Source organism: Mytilus galloprovincialis, chromosome 3 (assembly GCF_965363235.1).
Source record: "Mytilus galloprovincialis chromosome 3, xbMytGall1.hap1.1, whole genome shotgun sequence".
In the NCBI taxonomy this organism is placed as follows: Eukaryota; Metazoa; Mollusca; class Bivalvia; order Mytilida; family Mytilidae; genus Mytilus; species Mytilus galloprovincialis.
The window spans coordinates 97,196,496-97,217,315 of NC_134840.1; the positions used below are offsets into that span (position 1 = coordinate 97,196,496).

At 31.0% G+C, this 20,820-nt stretch overlaps 1 protein-coding gene and 1 long non-coding RNA gene across 10 annotated transcripts in view; one reads left to right on the forward strand and one right to left on the reverse strand.

Annotated features, from left to right (window-relative positions):
• Positions 1 to 2,418: 2,418 nt before the first annotated feature.
• On the forward strand, positions 2,419 to 12,026 carry LOC143069491 (uncharacterized). 2 transcript variants are annotated; one of them, XR_012976417.1, is made up of 2 exons: positions 2,419 to 2,808; positions 9,997 to 12,026. It is a non-coding gene; the product is annotated as an uncharacterized LOC143069491 (long non-coding RNA). The 2 variants fall into 2 exon arrangements; XR_012976416.1 differs by lacking the exon at positions 2,419 to 2,808 and adding an exon at positions 4,579 to 5,356.
• Positions 11,606 to 20,820, reverse strand: part of LOC143069489 (uncharacterized) — a 42,440-nt gene continuing 33,225 nt past the window's right edge. For all 8 annotated transcript variants that reach the window (XM_076244164.1, XM_076244163.1, XM_076244162.1 and 5 more), the window contains 2 exons: positions 17,477 to 17,533; positions 11,606 to 14,641 (listed from right to left, as the gene is read on the reverse strand). In XM_076244164.1, coding sequence (XP_076100279.1) covers positions 17,496 to 17,533 — 38 coding nt within the window. In that variant the 3' untranslated portion in view covers positions 11,606 to 14,641; positions 17,477 to 17,495. The remainder of the gene's footprint in view (positions 14,642 to 17,476; positions 17,534 to 20,820) is intronic.

Below are 20,820 nucleotides of genomic sequence, written 5' to 3' on the forward strand. Positions count from 1 at the left end.
AATTTAGATATAACAATATGAAGGTAAGAAGATCACTATGACACAGAAAAAACGGGTAGTATATAATAAAAAAGACAACAGCCCCAAAAATGAAGTACAAAGACAAAAGTATCCCACGATATACTACTAACAAGATAAAAATAGTGCTATCACTATAAAAAACCGGAGGTATTTATAAAATGCCAAGAAGGGTCAAAGTTTCTCATTCGCTATGTGTATTCGTCGTTACTTCGTAATTGCCTCATGCATTTTTCACCAAGGCTTTTCAGTCAACTTCAAGGTTCGTTATTCATAGTTGTTTGGACACTCCTTAAGCATTTTGCAGGTTATTACTTATACTTGAAGCATAATTTATAATAATATAATACACATTTATACGTACTGTATTGTTGTAAATCCAACAGGTTACGTTCAATATACAAGTCTAAATTTTAGATCCTGATTTTAGATGTTCCGAGTTCTAGATGTTTTGGGTTATATAACACGTCTGTATTTTTATAATATCTGTGATTTTCCCCTAGACATTTATGATCCTAAATTTAACCTACTGGAAGTTAATAGACATAAAGTAGTTGTTTTCTCTTTGACCAATGGCGAATTATTGAAATGCGCCTCTCTCTTATCGTTATTGCTATGATATAGGCGACTAAGACAAATCTGCATGTCTGAGGATCTTTGACGACTTTTGAGTATCAATTAAACGTAGCTATAGAACAAGAACAAATACGGAGAATGGTTTTATTGTAGCTTTTATACGAAAGTTAAAAATATATACATACCGTGGTTAATGTTAATTGGAAATTGCAAGTAGGAAATCTTATAATGTGTCTATGTCAAATTTTAAACTGTATCCATCGAGAAATCTCAAAATTGATTACTTCTTATAAAACAGATCGATTAGAACTTATATATAGAGGTTATTCAAATAAGTAGAACATATACATATATGCATATATCCACTAATTTTCTTTTTCTTTTATTTTGTCTTTTTATAATTCACAAATGTATACCTGAACTATGTCAACCTTAAAGTTTCTAATTACAAATACAGTTACAATTAGTTAAGATGTAGAAGGTTGGGATAGGTATTTCGTTTGTTTATTCTTCAAATTTTGGGTCATTTTTCTATTCCTTATTCATTTTGCCGATTATTCGTTTCATTAAAGCACCAAATTTTTCTGTATTCTATATTAATTTTGATGGCTTTTTTTTCTTTTCTTATTGTTTTGTTTATTCATAGATTATAGGAAGATGTGGTGTGAGTGCCAATGAGACAACTCTCCATCCAAATAATAATTTATAAAAGTAAACCATTATAGGTCAATGTACGGCCTTCAACACGGAGCCTTGGCTCACACCGAACAACAAGCTATAAAGGGCCCCAAAATTACAAGTGTAAAACAATTCAAACAGGAAAACCAACCGTCTCTATAAATAGCATGTTTTACTTCTCTATTTTGTAAACCTCATTCAAACCCTGCTGTAGGGTAGGCATTCGTTTAATGTGTTTTATCCTTTTATTTTGCCTTTTGATTAGTGACTTTCCGTTTTGAATTTTTCCTCGGAGTTCAGTACTTTTGTTATTTTACTCTTTGTTTCAGTCATTTAATTCAATGTAACTGCTACCATCCGTATTTGTCTTTTCTTTTTCCTTTTATTTCTTATTTCTTTAATGATTTTTATTGATCATAACATTTCCTGTCCTTTTTTTTTATTGTATGTTATTTTATCATCAAGTTTTGTTAATCTATTGATCAAAACAAAATAATAACACACTGTTGCAAAATGTATTGTTACGTAAAATTCATGGTACAATACCGTTAATAAGATAAAGAGCACCTCATTTCGGTTCCATTTCTTTTTCAAATTCCTCCTAATTTATAATTAACGACGAGATGGTAACCCAACATGTCCTACCCTGTTTCAAGACAAAAACGTTTCAACAACTAAACCGTGCTATACATAAGAAATAATATATTGACATAATACTATTCCCATTACAGCTAATTTCCTACAGCATGTAGAGCATTACTTCAGTTAGCTTGCTCACTTTTTTTTTTAGATTGTGCAATCATTAGGATAACACCCAATTAAATTCAAATATTATATATATACAGGTTAAACTATACCTATATATATTGTTTAAAGATGTAAATCTTATTTACAAAGCTTGTATAAACAATTATACAAAGCAAGCAAGCTAACCAAAGTTTTGCTTTACATGCAGTAGGAAATTAGCTGTAAAACACTGACAGTAAAGTAAATTGATTGATTATGATATTGATATAAAAATGATGAAATATAAAAAAAAAAAAAATAACACAACTTAACAATAGATCTTGCAACAGATGGCAAAATGATATTTTCCTTTACACCAAGTTGTGTAGACTGGTACTCTATCCTATATATGTTTGGCTCTATACGTTTGTCTCTATAAATGAGAATCAGCCTTAGTTGTTTTTTCTTTATAAAGGGTACACTAAATAAAGGACAATATATAAATATATAAATTTACGTATGTGAGCAAAATGGAAATAGATCATAGAAATAGAGAGACTATAATACGAACTGGAAACAGATCAAATATGGACTTTAAAAACTGTGACGAAATTAAAAGAAAATGGACGAGATTTTTCGTTGTAATCTTATATCTGTGTACCGTTTCATTAAGTACCTTAGTTGTATCAGTGTACTATTATATATTCTGGACTCCACTTCCTAAGATATTTGTTGTAAGTTTGACAGAAAACGACGTCGGTGCTTCTTTGTCGGATGGAGGATTCCTTGTAGTGAATAGAAAAGGCTGAGGTAGGCGCAAGTTTGTTTAGATATAATCTTAAATAACCGATTAGAAACCTATTAAAATACATATTTAAAGAGAAAGATATATGACAGAATCCGTAACACCAGAATTACATATATCGTTCAGAGGACGGAAAGGTCGAGAGTTGTAATTGTATGTGAAAGATAATTTAAATTTATGAAAATATATTAAGATAACAAATTCAGAATCAGACGGGGGTACATTGCATACTATGATATCTGTTTATCTGATTGTTTGAACTTTGTCAAACTCACCAATTCAAAACAAAAATTATAAGAACTAAAATGTATCAGGTTACTTACAGGGAATAGGGGTCGATTCAGCCATTATTAAAGGGGGTACCAACACTGGATAAAAGTGGAGTTACAACCGTATGTCCCTATTCAAAAGTATAATTGATCGTCAAAAAAGGGGAGTTCAAACTCCCAGAACACTCCTGGATTTACCACTGGGGGATATAGGCTCATATTAACGACCAGTGTTTTAGTTCATATGAGCCGTCAGTCGAACGACATATAAGTGACTTACAAGGAATGTGAAACCAGAACAACGATTATATTATCATTGAATACCCTGATTTCAATACTAATTACGATTTGTATTTTCTTTTTTTTTCACGAGTGATATTGAGTCATATCTTTACATGTTGGTATTTTACACTAATGTTACAGGTTAGAGTGAATGTTGGTGCCTGTTAAAATGTGTAAACCTGCTGCATTTGTATGCACTTGTCCTAAATAAAGAGCCTGTTGTTAGTGGTTGCAATTTGTTGGTGTGATTCATAAGTGTTTTCTGTTTCTCGTTTTTAAATGTAAACTAACCGTGTGTTTTCCTGTTTGAATTGTTTAACACTAGTAATTTTTGGGTCATTTATAGCTTGCTTTTCGATGTGAACCAATGCTCTGCTTTGAGTGCCATATTTTGACCTATAATTGTTAACATTTTATGCAATATTTGTAACTTGGATGGAGAGTTGTCTCATTGGCGCTCATACCACATCTTCTTATTTATATCATATACCCTGCCAATTTGAAAGTAACCAATACAATTGCTTGATAAATTGGCCATATCTCTTTTGTATATATAAATGTAAATAAGATTGCTATAACCGATACTTTGTAGAAATTATTACAGAATGACGGGATTGTTAACTGACAAACAAACCTATAATTACGTTATTATATTGTCTTTCAAATCTTAATAGCATTATCACTTGATGTAATACAATATTGGTATTCTTATAGTTTCCATTGATCACAGTCATATTAACAAGGGATTCTCAATATAACAAAACAATTCTATACAGATGATAAGATTAATGTTCCTCAAAACTCTCAGCAACAGAAGTCAACAGCATATTGGTGAGGCCAGAACTAAACGTATGTGTGTTTGACTGTCATACAATCTATCCTTTTTATTAAACCTCCAATTCTTTAAAAAGCGAGTGCCGGAATTTCTCGCTGCGTTGAAAACCCATTGGTGCACGACCTTCTGTTGTTATCTGCCGTTTGTTCGGGTTGACGTCTCTTTGAAATATTCCCCATTCCTATTCTCAATTTGATTTTCGATTAATAGGCACTTTTAAAGCCAATAGTTTCCCCAAATGAATTCTAGATAATAAAAAAAAACTAAATCACTAACTCTTTTTTTTTTCTCCATCAGGTGACATTATATTAAACGCGGCTATATTTTGTTTGGCCTAATGAGAGAGAGAGTCTCAATTCTCATGATGCTGTTTTGAATTGATAATGCTTTAGAAGTGATTTTATGCAGGTTTAAGATTGGCTAAATGTTAAATCATTGAACTTTCTTCTGGTAATGAAGTTTCACAGACGCAGATATTAGTCTTTATAGCTAATGTATAAATTTTTCCGTTGAATAGTTGGAAATATTCTAAAACGTAATCTGAATTGTTCATGTCGAAAGCGGAGGCAATATTCTTATACGTACAATCTTAATTGTTCATGTCGAAAGGATTAGAGCGATTGCATTGATTGAAACAATGAATGATTATAAACCAAATACAATTCCCAATAATTGCATTAAACATACGGTGGTTGTGTATTTCAAGATAATTGTGTTACAATCACAAACGACTTAACATAGTTGCTCTTGTTAGTGAAACACGGAAGTCAATAAAATTTGATGTCAATCTGATTAGTTCTTGATCAATAATTGTCTGTTTGGATGTTAGAAACAATACCATCATCATTATCTGTTGCCGAAAGTTATTATTGCATGACCAATCCTTTTGACTGGTATCATTTTACACCATGTGATGTTAGATACCAGTAGAGGTACCAGTATGGATGCTGACAAATTTCCGAACGGCAAACATCGTGGTAATAAAAGTATGACAGCCCACTACCATCACAATAGGACCGAGTGGACATTTAAAACCCCATGGGTTCGAACTCTAACTGTTTTTATTTATCTTTTGTGTGTTTCTCTTTCTGCTATTATTCTTGGAGTTTATTATCTATTTTTCTGGGATCCCTGTGTGGGTAAATGCAGGCAGTTTGGAAACAATATGTAAGTTTTTAAAAATCATTAAGTAACTGCAAATTGCTGAATGGTAAAAAAAATCTGGCTGTAAGAATAAAAAAGAAGATGTGGTATGATTGCCAATGAGACAACTCTCCACAAGAGACCAAAATGACACAGAAATTGTCGTACGGAATTCAACAATGAGCAAAGCCCATACTGCATAGTCAGCTATAAACAGTTTTTTTCCACCCCGAACTACCCGTTGTAAATGCTTAGTTTTTAAAAAAAATTAACAAGTTGATATCGCTTCACTGTGACTAAATTAGACAAAAGTAAAATAACAATAATACCGATCAATGATCCTTTAAAAACACTCTTCCCTATTAAAAAGTATCAAACAGAAAGAAAAGGTTATTATGTAATGCTATTGTTTTATTTTTTTGTTCTGTGTCTGACATTTAAATGTCAAATATATTCGCTGTACATACGCTTTGGAAAATCTAAAATAAAAGATAAGATTAGATGTAAGATATTTTATTTTCAAATTATATAGGTTCGGGAATTGTGAAAATCTTAAACAAAACGGTTACCAATTTTAAACAAAGAAACACATGCAGCGCGTAATAAAATTCATCTCGACATTATTTGTAAAACTCTTATTTGCTTCTTTCATTGTGTCTTTTAAATACCAAATACGAATCAAAATATTTTTTTAAAACTTTTTCTTTGATGATGATACATTTGATATTACATGATTTGAAATTTACGAGTAAAAAAGACATATATATAGTCTCATCTGGACTGACATACTGAGAATTCTAAACAACAGTAAAAGCGCTGTTCCTTTGATGTTAGGTTCTTCATGTGCGCGTTGTGATCTTGTCATGAATGAGTTGTATCTTTTCTTTCGATTCTGAAGTGATGATCGCATTAACTATTACATGATTCATTGATGATAATTTTCTTAATGTCAAGTGGCAAATATTTCATGCATATTCCTGACAAGAACATATTATCATTGATGGTAATTTTTCCTAATTTCCAGTGGCAAATATTTCATGCATAGTCAGCCTGACAAGAACATGTAACAGGTATACTCTGCCGATCGACCTGTGGTTAATTAAGTGCAAGAATGTTGGGATCGAAAAAAACAATGAGGGATGAAGGTTTATATGGGCAGATAGTGTAACTTAAAATACTACTGACTAATTTGATAACATAATTATAGTTTATCAAATCAATCTCAGTATACTTTACTACAATTGTAAATTCTTTAGATTTTGAAATGTAAAAAGTATATGCGTTCAACTCGACATTTACAATATTTATATGTCACAAAACAGCTGTGACTTTCTTGTATGTAACGTTGTAAAGCTACTTTCGAGGATTAATGAAAATGGTTTGTTGGTATGGGTGGATACCTTAGTCATGTTTTGAAAAATTCTTTATATAAAAACTTATATAGGATATAATTTGCATTAGTTTTGTATTTGAGCAATTAAGTAATTTCGTGGTTTACCTATTACCAGGAAAGAGCATGGATTAAGTAACACGCAGAATAGAAAAAGAAGAAAGAAAAAAAAAACAACGCACCCCTTTTAAAAAACAGCAGCAATCTCTCGAGGTTTATTTTTGTGCACATATTTTTAACTCATACAATGATGTACAGTGATATTGTTTGCCTTAAATTACCGGAGAATAAAGGCTTTTCCCTCTGGAGAAGAATCCCATTTTGAAAAAAAATGGCTTAAAATTATTCCCAAAAATACAATTTTTTCCCCAAACAGTGCAGTCTCAGTAATAATTGGACATGAATACAAACCGAAAAACACTCCAGGTAAACATTTTTCATGTCTAAAATGACTATATGTGCAGATTTGAGGGTCTATTTATGTATCATCACTGACAATAAGGGGTCTTATTTCATATGAGGGTTTACCTCTTGAATGGGGGTCTGCAAATTGAAGTTCCAGTCAAATTCATGGTTTATATTTTCCCAAATTGATAAAAATGACGCATATTTTCCCAATAAAAAAGAGTAGAGGTAATTTTGAAAAAAGCCAACAATATCACTGATGTATATTGAACGTCTATTTGATTTTCAGTAAACAGAGAAAAAAAGTAAAAAAATCACGATTTTAGTTTAAAAAAATGTTTCTTTATGCATACTGAAACAGTTTAGACGGTTTGATATAATACGAACATTACATTTACTATTTAAAAAAAAGCAACGCACAATGTTATAATGCGCTTGAAGATTTGACAGTACGTACTACAATCCTTATTCAGTTCCATTCATCTTCAAAAATAGTTTATCAAATATGTTATATCGTGGTATAGATAATAAAGAATGGGAACGGGAAATGTGTCAAAGAGACAATGTCTACCAAACCAAAATAAACAGAACACCAGCTGGTGCTGTAGAAGATGATGCTCATTTTCTTTATAATTGCACAAAATGAGAATGAAATATATTGCGTACGTAGCATTTCAAAAGTTACTGCTTATCGTTATAATTTAAACAGCTGGCCTTTTAGTGTAGAAAATGTTAAGTAACTTAAAATAGTATGTAATATCAGAGACATATAATACAAGTATCTTCTTTAAGATTATTATATACATACATACTTTAAATTTTGACTGTATATACTTATAGATTTGACCTTGACACACATAATAAATTAAAATGGAAGATATATACTGATTAGTATTAGTGTTTCTATTAAAACGTTTTCTTATATCCGAACGACATCGTCACCGAGTTACCTATAGCTTCGCTGGCATCAATTTAGACTTAAATATATATAATATAATTATGTTTACCATGCCAGTCAGTCTTTAAGGTATATTCCCTGGTGTCAGCTCTGGTTTCTTACTTGCTGCTTACAGAGGAGAACTGTAAACATGCTGAACCTTCTTCGCTAGACAATTTTTTGTGTATATTTTTGTATGTATGTTTACAGTTTTGGCTGCAGGATCCCTTTACATGGATTATTGTCACATGTTTACAGTTTTGGCTGCAGGATCCCTTTTATATGTAATATTGTCACATTAATCTATTATGTCTGTTTGGATTGTTCACCAAATTTTGTCAATAGAACACACCTATAAACAACTGTCATATGTTTATCTAGCTATACAACCAGATTTAACGCACCATTTTTCGGGAAATGCCAATACCAAGTGAGGAATATGTTTTTTCATTTGTTCCGTTAATTGATAGCGTTTGATTTTGTTAGTTTTTATTGAATTAAAGTTCTGTTTTTGATTTGTCTTGGAGTTAATATAATAAAAAAAAATGTGGTATTATTGCAAATAAGACACCAAATGTTACAGAAATTAACAGCTACAGGTGATCGTGCGGCCTTCAACATTCACCAAAGCAAATACAGCATAGACAGCTATACAATGACAAATGTTATACAATTCTCACGAGAGTTTTTGTCACACTTTTTTTAGATATTGTATGTTATATAGACTAATATCAGCTACACTTCCATTGTGTATTATAAAAGCTTAATTTGCTTAAATATTTACTTAAGAAAGCTCTATAGCATTTGATTTTATTGAATGTTAATTGTTTTAGTCTCCGATTATTGATGATAACCTCATGTTAAATGTTTTTGCCCCTCGGGGTCCTTAATTGGAATTTGATATTCTGCTTCTTCTTCTATATATCCAGTGTAAAAAAGTAAATGTCAACAATGTCTCGATATTTTCGTGTTTGAAATATGTATATATATATATACTTAGATTTGGGTACCAAACCGACCAACAATATATATATAAACACGTCTAAATTGAAAACAACATTCAAACCTATGATTGCGTTGGATAAAAACCGCTATTTTTATACGTGTGCATGTAAAAAATTTCGTCGTAGAAGGGTCCAAATACAGCACAAACACCATTTTCCAAAAGACCAAAAGAGTGAAAAAATATATTATAACAAAATATATATACATATATGTATACTGTTTTTTTACTTTGTTTTAACTACATGTATATATGGATTTGTGTGATTTTCACATTGATTAAAGCTAGACATCTCAATATTGTAAGGACACTCGTCTATTTTTGAAGACAGTATGTTGACCTCTAAATATTTATTAGTGTTTGGTGTAGTTTGGTTGCTGTCTCGGTGACATTAACCCCATATCTCCTTTTTTTGTTGTTCACTGAAATAATAGATTTTTTTTTCTTCTAGAAACGAGGTGAAGAAAGTAAGTTTAGATTCCAATAACATGAAAACAATATCTTTGGGTGAACAAAAATAGCCCTGACAAGTTGACAATAATTCGTTGCTAGACTTCAATAAAGTTCTCGTATATAGCACCATAACATGGATAGGCAAAGTGCAAATTCAAATGTCTAAGGTTTGAGGTGCACTGGATATATATGTCTGGTAAAATCTGTGTTTGATCAGAAACTTTTACGATGAAGTTCATACAGCTGTAATTTAATTGTTGATTTACAGCTTGGTTGAGTAAAATTACCCCAAAAAATGAATTTATGTACAATGTTTTCTCTGTATTCTGTTTGGAAGAGATAACAACTCATCTATATATACCAATTGGCTACAGAGGAGTTATTACAATTGAAGTATTTCCTGCTTCTCAATTGACTGCGGCCTGTCTCATCCGCTACAACAAGGCATACTATATCATTGTATATCTTTCTTGTAGGAATGAGAGTTTAAAGGAAGAACCTTAGACAGATCGAAAGACATGGAAAGGGAGGGATTCGCTTTGAAACATTAACTTGTGGATAACATACGCATTGATAGAAATGGTCAATATATGTATGATCACAGGTGGATTTAACTTGAAAAGGACGTTCGTCATGTATATATATATATATCATTAGCTAAAGATATCTCGGAGAAGATATTTGCATATTCCTTAGACAATATCTTGGAAAGGATACTTGTATATTTCATTAGAAGAAGATATCATGGAAAGGATATCTGTATATTTCATTAATGAAAAAGACATTTGAATATCTTATTAGATGAAGATATCTTTAAAAGGACATTTGTATATAAACAATAATGTGACAATATCTTGGAACTAGAGTTTTGAAAATTTCATAAGGTGTAGATATCTTGTAAAAGATATTTGTATATTTCATTAGGCAAAGATGTCTTTGAAAGGACATTTGTCTATATATTACAAGGTGACAATATTATGGAACAAGACTTTTGTATATTTCATATAAAGAAGAGGATATGTTGAAAAGGATATTTGTATATTCCATTAGGAAAGGATATCTCAAAAGGATATTTGTATATTCCATTAGGAAAGGACATCTCAAAAGGGTATTTGTATATTTCATTAGGAAAGGACATCTCAAAAGGGTATTTGTATATTCCATTAGGAGAGGATATCTTCAAAAGGGTATTTGTATATTCCATAGGAGAGGCTATCTTCAAAAGGGTATTTGTATATTCCATTAGGAGAGGATATCTTCAAAAGGGTATTTGTATATTCCATAGGAGAGGCTATCTTCAAAAGGGTATTTGTATATTCCATAGGAGAGGCTATCTTCAAAAGGGTATTTGTATATTCCATTAGGAGAGGATATCTTCAAAAGGGTATTTGAATATTCCATAGGAGAGGCTATCTTCAAAAGGGTATTTGTATATTCCATTAGGAGAGGATATCTTCAAAAGGGTATTTGTATATTCCATAGGAGAGGCTATCTTCAAAAGGGTATTTGTATATTCCATTAGGAGAGGATATCTTCAAAAGGGTATTTGTATATTTCATGAGACGATATCTTGAAAAAGACATTTTGAATATCTTATTAGATGAAGATATCTTTAAAGGACATTTGTATATAACAACAATGTGACAATATCTCGGACCTAGAGTTTGGAAAATTGCATAAGGTGAAGATATCTTGAAAAAGATATTTGTATATTTCATTAGACGAAGATATCTTAGAAGGGACATTTGTCTATATATTACAAGGTGACAATATCTTTGAACAAGACTTTTGTATATTTCATTACCAGGTAGATGATATCATGGAAATAATATTTGTATAATTATAGCAAGGTGACTACATCTTGGAAAGGATATCTGTATATTTCATTAGAATATATCTAGAACAGGATATTTGTACAGGTATAACAAGGTGATGATATCTTGGAAAAGACATTCATATATCTCATTATGTGACAATATCTACAAGGAAATTTGTATATTTCAAGGTAACAATATCTTGGAAAGGCCAGAACTAGCATGTTTTTTTCTTCTTCTTCTACAGTTGAAAAATAACAAAACAATAATAAACTATCAGTTGTATTTTATTACAAATGATAAAATATATCCAAAGATATGATGTGACCCAATGATAGGGAATGCAATGTACCATCTGCCCAGTATAAAATATACTTCTCATCAAAAATATGTATGTATTAATGAGTTTTTTTCATTTTTAAGCTTTTTCATTTTTTTTTCTAATTTTACTTATATAGTGGATCTTACATATAACACTCCTAACGAGACGAGACATGGAAAACTCAAAATCTTTTTCTAATGGTTCATTATAAATGTTCTATAAAGCTATAGCTATTTAAATATCCATAAACATGTTTGGAATAATATAGCTTAACTTTGATAATTGTTTTGTTCTATCCTAGCCTTATTTTCATGTATACAACAACAGAAGAAAATTTGACAAAAAAAACAATGTAATTTTAACACAAAAATAGCATGTAACACAAAAAATATCTGGTGGTAATAATATCATTTTATATATGACTCATGATTTACTTAATGATCAGACATATGAATGATATTTATGATGTACAAATACATTATTGTAAAGTCAGAAATAAATGTGTGCACCTCTTGAGGTTGTTCTGTTTTCTTCATTACAATTTCTCTTAACCTCTTGGTTTATCGTAGAGACAGCATTAAAATATTTGTCAAGCTAACCCCATGTTTTACAGATATTTATTTTAATATGAAACTGAAATACATGTTTAACAAAATATTTCCAATTTTTTTCTAAACCTTTCATAGTTCAATATACATTTCTTCCTCTCGTTTGTCATATGAAAAATTAAAATTTGGGTAATGACATTAATTTTCACAAAAAGATGGCATTTGTTTTTAATGGATTCTGATAGATGTTGAAATGAAATGTGCATGTCAGATACAATAAAATTATACCTTTGAATAATGCCCTTATAGATTTCCAATTTACAATAAACTGATGAATTCTTGCTTTTTTGTCTCTTTGTTAATGAAGTGTTTTAATCAGATATAAAGCATTTTTTACACATCTTTTCTGATACAATTATCTTTGGATATCTCAAGCTTGTAAAAAACTATAGAAATAAAAAAAAAAAGATAGGAATTTAAAATAAATAGCAAATAAATAGCAAAACCTCAACTTAGATTTTGGTTCTGAAAATTAAATATGTACAATCTTGTTCTATATATTAAAATTTAAATACATAAGATTACTTTTTTAGTAAGAAAATGTTTCAGATAAAAAAAAATCACAATGGTACTTTTTGTGCTTTTCAAAAGTTAAAAACAACTTTAAGCTATTTTTTATAAAAAGCTTCTAAAAGCTGTCTAAATTTTTTTCGAATGTGTACCTTTCTTTTATGCTAACATCAACAAAAAATTTAAAACACATGGACTTAAAATTACATGTAAAAACTTCATTTACAAATTTAATCAACAGCTAATTTATAACGTGATAAGGAAATGAAACGATTTTATTTCTTCAATTTCTCAGAATTGTTTTCATTTCATTTCTATATGCTTATTAACATAATCAGAATACACAGAAGGTATAAAGCAACAAAAAAATAGTAAAAAAAAACACACAATAACAGTTTAAACAACAAACAGTGTGGCAAGTTTGCTGTAACAATAATTTGCTGAACACTTAAAATACAACAATTTTTGGCAATTATACAACATCAAAACCTGCAAAAGTTAGTCCACAAATGCAAGTTAAGCACCAATTTTAAAGTATAAATTTTAGTCCAAACCTATGGCATGTTCCATTTTCTTGTAAGTATGGACATCTGTCTTTTTTCACACAAAATAATCAGACAATCACATGTTATGATGAAATGAATATGACTTATGACTTCTTGTTTCTTATAAATATTTTAATTGAAAAAAAAAAAAACAGTGGCTTTTCAGTTTTTAATGTGGTTCACATCTTAATATATGATCAAGTAGCATATCAATGCCAAGCGGTTTCTTTCAATTGCTTCAGTTAAAATTTTGATAATTTTTGAAAATTGGTATTTACTTTGTAGATTTGTGTCATAAAATAATAGATATATGTGAAACTGTCATGATATAAATACACAACCACTTGTATAAGTAAAAGGCACTTTTAAAATAATGAAAAAACTTATTTGTATACATTCTATAACATAAGGTGTAAAAGTTTTTTGAATTTAAAAAAATGTATTTTTCTTTACGATATTTTTAGTAATTAAAATAAACTGTTAGTAGAAGATAAAATATTGTCATGGTAACTAGATAATGAGTCTTAAGATAAATAAAACTTAAAAAAAAAAAATTATTCATGATATTTTCAGATCTTCAGTTGTTGTTAGCCTTCTTTCAAATATAAACACCCCAAACATTTTTTGTTTAAGAAAATTCATTCAGGTTTATATCTTCAAAGAATTTTTCACAAGTGATTTGATTATTCATATTAATATTTATCACAGATGGACTTAAAAAAAAGAAAACTTTAAAGGAAATTCTTGAAGAATTATCCAAACAACAAAAAGACATGTACATATTTAATTTTTTTATAAATTCATAATTATTCAATTTCAGTTTGACTGAAAGTTTCAATTTTTAAGTGAATCAGTTAAAATTAATACATTTATTACTTTTGTAAAAAAAATCCTAAAGGTAAATAAGCTGACATTTCATGATCTATTCATACAACTTTTTTTTTATAAAATTATTATTTAATTGATATTTCTGAAGCAGATATGTTAAAACAATGTCGAACTGGACACTTAAAAATGATAAAAAAAAAAAAATCAGTAATTTTTTTTTAAATGATAAAAAGATATTGAGAATAAATTTTGTCTAAATGATTATATTTAAAAAGAAACTTAAATAATTGATACCATACTTCAAAACTAGAGTTTACATAATAGATATAGCGTAATAAAACTAGAATTAAAATACAGCAGTATAGATATTAGTAGTACCAAACTGGGATAACTCTATAGCGAAAATCATATATATATGGAAAAAAACTATAGGACCATATCTATTATAGATCAGTCGTCGAAAAGTAAACTGACAATCTTCTCCATGATGTAATCTGAAATTAGAAATGAAAAAAAATATTCAGCTGGTGAATGAGAGAGAGGTTAATACGAAATACTGAAAAACAGAAGAATATGTCCAAGGACACCAATGTCGCCCCTCAAGCTTTGTAATTTAAAAAATAAATAAAAAGGGGCATAACTCTAGTAATTTCCATTAATGTGGTCAAAGTGGAAATTGCAAACACAAAAATCAGAAGTCTGAGATAAGTCTAATTGGCTTTTGACAAGATATCAATTAAGAAGTGAAAATTGAAAATTAGAATTGAGAACAATTTTCACAGAGATGTATGAAGATGTTCATGAATTTGTGTCATACTTTTCAATCAGTTTGTATATCAATCAGTTAGAATAGAAAGTGTAAAAATACGCAATTGAAATTTGTACTCCAAAAAAAAACTAATGGAGGTGATGTATTTCTTTTGCTGTTGAGTATAGAATGTAATCATTGTTCATCTTTTATTACATATGTTCACAGGCACTCGTCTCAGAAAAAACATTTCCTATATACCTTTATATAACACAAGGTACTTAACTTGCATTTTAGAAAAATGTCAGGCGGTGACGAAATTCCGTTATATGCCGCTTTCTAGACTGTCAACCCCATTAAAACTTGTTATATCGTAAATCTAAATTAATTTATCTTTACAAGGGTGTATAACATGCCTACATTTGTTGTCGGAATCATCCGAAGCAATCCTACCAAAGTATGTCAATCGTAATAATTTTGCCAAACGCTGAAGAATTTGCAATAAATGCGTCATGTCTCCTTATATATCTCGGTTTCCGATTGGTCAATTTTATGGGAAAGTCTAAATGATTATCAGAGTCAGGGGCGGATCCAGGATTTTGGAAAGGGGGGGCGAAGATTTTAATATATCGCCGAGCGGAGCAAGGCGAAAAATTTTTGGGACCCTTTTTGGGCTAAAAAAACATAAAATAAGTGTAATATGCACTATTCAAACGGTCACAACCAGCAGGCAGGTTACAGTCTGGTCTTGAAAAAGTTTTTAATATATATAAGTCCGGCGAAACAGACATTCCAGTAAGACATGCAAACCTCGGCCACAAAAAACTACGCCCGTTTTTATTGATCATGTTCATTTCATGCTAAATATATTTGTTGGAAATTTTCGTTTTTAAAAGCAAAAAAGTGGACAAGACTATTGTTTTCAATCCAGATACGGCCAGAATTTTTGTTTTAGGCAAAAATCAGAGTCAATTTTTTCTCTCTCAAATATCACAGAATGCCTCCTCAAATCAAATGGTTTCGTACCTGAGACTTGAAATCTTTCTAGAGCTTGTACTAAAATTGAGAATGGAAATGGGGAATGTGTCAAAGAGACAACAACCCGACCATAGGAAAAACAACAGCAGAAGGTCACGAACAGGTCTTTAATGTAGCGAGAAATTCCCGCACCCGGAGTCTTCCTTCAGTGGCTCCTAAACAAATATATACTAGTTCAGTGATAATGAACGCCATGCTAATTTCCAAATTGTACACAAGAAACTAAAAATAAAATAATACAGGAGTAACAAAGGCCAGAGGCTCCCGACTTGGAACAGACGCAAAAATGCGGCGGGGTGACTGGGGACCATTCTACAACTTTTGTATTTATAAAATAAATAAGTTGGGGCATTTAGGGTTAAACATGTTTTCGTAGGTAAATAATATTGTGGAACTTTTTTTCATGAAAGTATAATAGTCTATAGAGTATTTACTATTACTTTCTGTTTGGTGGAATAGTGAAATAGAAGTCAATACGTTCTTGCTCAATCCTGTGTCGCTTTGAAGACTTCCTGATTGTCATGACATCCTCAGCCTAAGCAATGTATATAACTGTAATTTGAATTTCAAAATGACCGTGTGCCGTTTTTTCAACGCATTGGTCAACTCCACCATAGCAAATCACATGACTTTGACAATCAGTAAATACCAGCGAAAAATATATTTATAAGTAAAGAATTGTCGTATAAAAATTAAATTCTCGGGAAATGAAAAAGTTCACGAAGTCTAGACTGATTAATAATTTTACAAAAAAAAAAAAAAAAAAGGTTCAAGCAAAGGGGGGGCGTACGCCCTCTACGCCCCCCTCTGAATCCGCCACTGAGAGTTATCTGATCTTGTTTCATTTTCATACGTTAAGTCAAGAGAGTCTGAATGACATTGACGTCATGGGAAAATTTGTATCTAAAAAAGGAAACTGGTAACTTATTAGACATACCACAAATAACACTTGTGAGTTGTTTTTTCAAGGTATCTTATACAATTTTACTAACTGGGGGATAAGTTCTATTCAGACAAAAAATAAGTTTTTTTCTGAAACAGTTTTTATAATTAACCATTTACTTTGAGACGTTCATTGCCAATTTTATGTAGGTAGACGAAATAATTACGATTGAGTCGGGTAGAACTGTTATGGATGATTCCGACAACAAAAGTAGGCGTGTTATACAACACCATTGTGAAGATAAATCAAATAAGATTTACAACATAACAAGTTTTAGTGGGGTTGGCAGCTGAGAAATCAGCATATAACGGAATTTCGTCACCGCCTGACATTTTTCTAAATCGCGAGTTAAGTACCTTGTGTTATATAAAGGTATACTGTATAGGAAAAAAATTCTGAGACGAGTGCTTGTGCATATGTTATATTATGCTGCAGGTTTAAAAAAAATAATTGAGCAAGAATTTAAGAAAAAAAAAGACAGACCTTGGCACCATAAGAATAATAAGAAAGGATGAGAACAGGAATCATACAAGATTGATTGATTGGTCGATATGTGATTACTTAAATCAAGCGGCAAGTATTTGATGGATACAAACTTACCGGTCAGTTTGAAAAGGAACTACTGGTCAGGTTCCTTTTGGTCATCTTTTGATGATTCTACAAAATAAACATTATAATATTTTATAAATCAAATAAAATTGATCTATTGCATGTATTGAGTATGCTAATTATAAAACTGACCAAAACAGAAAACTATACATTGATCAATGAACCATGAAAATGAGGTCAAGTTCAGATTATACCTGCCAGACAGACATGTGCACTTTACAACTATTCCATACACCAAATAAACGTGACCTCTTGCTTAAAGTATTTGTAAAACAGACAAAAACAACAAAAACTTAACATTGACAATTGAGACGTAGAAATTCGGTCAAGGTTAAACGATATCCCCCCAAAACAGACATGAAAATCTTACAAACATTATGTAGACCTAATAATGTTTACCTATTGGTTAAAGTACTTGGAAAACAGACAAAAACACAAAAACTCTACATTGACCAATGAACCATGCAAATGAGGTCAAGATCAGATGATACCTGCCAGTCCAGATATACATAAAATTGAGAATGGAAATGGGGAATGTGTCAAAGAGACAAAAACCCGACCAAATAAAAAACAACAGCAGAGGGTCACCAACAGGTCTTCAATGTAGCGAGAAATTCCCGCACCCGGAGGCGTCCCTCAGCTGGCCCCTAAACAAATATATACTAGTCCAGTGATAATGAACGCCATACTAATTTCCAAATTGTACACAAGAAACTAAAATTAAAATAATACAAGACTAACAAAGGCCAGAGGCTCCTGACTTGGGACAGGCGCAAAAATGTGGCGGGGTTAAACATGTTTGTGAGATCTCAACCCTCCCCTATACCTCTAATCAATGTAGAAAAGTAAACGCATAACAATACGCACATTAAAATTCAGTTCAAGAGAAGTCCGAGTCTGATATCAGAAGATGTAACCAAAGAAAATAAACAAAATGACAATAATACATAAATAACAACAGACTACTAGCAGTTAACTGACATGCCAGCTCCAGACTTCAATTAAACCGACTGAAAGATTATGATTTCATCATATGAACATCAGGCACAATCCTTCCCGTTAGGGGTTTAGTATCATACCATCATAACATATATGAGAAGGACATAACCCGTGTCATTCCAACAACTGTTTTTAGAATAAATGTGTTTAGTTCCGATGCAAAGACCTTATCAGTGACTCAATATTAACGCCAAAATATGCAATCTTTAATGACTTGACAACAGTATCGTAATTATATCCCTTCTTAATAAGTCTATTCAAAGGTTTTGTAAGTTTCTGAGGTGAATACTGACACCTTTGTGCTTTATAAAGAATATTTCCATAAAAAATTGGATGTGAAATACCTGAACGTATTTAGAAGTCTGCATGTTGAGCTATATTTACGAATGATGTCTTTATACCGATGATAAAATTTAGTAAATGTTTTGACTAGTTTGTGATATCGAAAACCCTGGTGTAATAATTTTTCAGTAATACATAAATTTCTCTAGTTAAAATCTAAAACATTGTTACATACACGAGCGAATCGTACAAGTTGAGATATATAAACACCGTAAGATGGTGACAAAGGAACGTCACCATCTAAAAACGGATAATTAACGATAGGAAATGAAAAATCATCCCTTTTATCATAAATTTTAGTATTCAGCTTTCCATTAGTGATATGTACACCTTACAATCATTCAGTACACCAAATATAGTTGACTTATTGCTTAAGACTACTTGAAAAACAGACCTAAACACTAAAACATAAAATTGATTTAAGGTTGCATTTCTGTAAATATTGACAATGCAATTTCCCATAGGAACTCCTTTTACAGCTAAAACTGTACCACTTTTACTATGAAGTTTTGTAAAAAATCTTATCCTAGAATTGAAAGTTCATATGCACCACAATTTTTTTCAAAAATCATATAGGGCAGTGCGGCATATTTTCAACGTTTATTTGCCCTGAACTTCTCAGAGTTAAAACTAACACTAATTTTCTTAACTACCCCTACCTCTAATGAAAGGTTACCACAGATTTCAATGTTAACAATATGCACATGTAAATTTACTGGTAACATTCCCAAGTTATGTCTCTGTGAGAAAGAATATTCAAGATCTCCCCAAAAGAGGAATGTATGGGGAAACAGCTGTATTTACAAAGTGCCTCTGTACACTGGACAAAAATATATGATAAATCATTCAGATATAAGGAAATGCTACATACAAATAACATGAAAAATGTGTTTAAAAACTAAAATACAATTTTCGATCTTTGTGAAAGGTAACTTTTCAGTTTTGCAATTTAACTAATAACAAGAGGCTGTCACAACGACAGCAAACCGGATTTATTAACATTTATTTGTGTCCTGGCAATATCACAAGAACCATTACTGATGAATGGTGAAAGTGAAAATCGTCAATATCAAATTTGACCTCCATTTTGTCATCAGTATCAACATATTAAAATTTGAAAAGCTTAGATTGAATGGTTCATGAGTAAATGCAACAACGTGAATGGAAACGCCATTTTACGATCTTTCAAGAACCATAACTCCTGAACAGTAAAAGTCAAAATCGTCATTATTGAACTTGACCTTTATTGTTTATTTTGTCATCAGTAACAACATATTAAAATTTCAAAAGCTTTGGTTGAATGGTTCATGAGAAAATGCACGGACACGACGGGAAACACCATTTTTCAATTTTTCAAGAACCATAACTCCTGAACGGTAAAAGTCAAAATCGTCATTATTGAACTTGACCTCCATTTTGTCATCAGTAACAGCATATTAAAATTTCGGAAGCTTTGGTAGAACAGTTCATGCGTAAATGCACGGACACGACTGGAAACTCCATTTTTCAATCTTTCAAGAACCATAATTCCTGAACGGTATAAGTCAAAATGGCCATTATTGAACTTGGCCTTCGTATAGTTGTCAGTAATAACATATTTAAATTTTAAAAGCTTTGGTTGAACGGTTCATGAGTTAATGCACGGACAACATTTGATTGCCGCCCGCCCGGTCGACCGGCCGCCCGCCGTACATCCCCAAATCAATAACCGTCATTTTTGTCACAAAAATCCGGTTAATAAAACTAATAAAATATTATAAAATATCTGAATTTACAGACTTTCGTTACAGCAAACCATGGAACTTTGTTTCAATGAACTGTTTGTTTCTTGAAAATAAATGAGTTCAGAAGTCCTTTTTATAAGAAAATGATTTATTCGTCATGATGATAATGGTCAATTGAGATGAACCATGCCCTGTGGCAAATATTACATGTCAGGATGTGATCATGTTTATTTGATACAATCATGACCCCTGCTTTGTTCACGTCAGGAT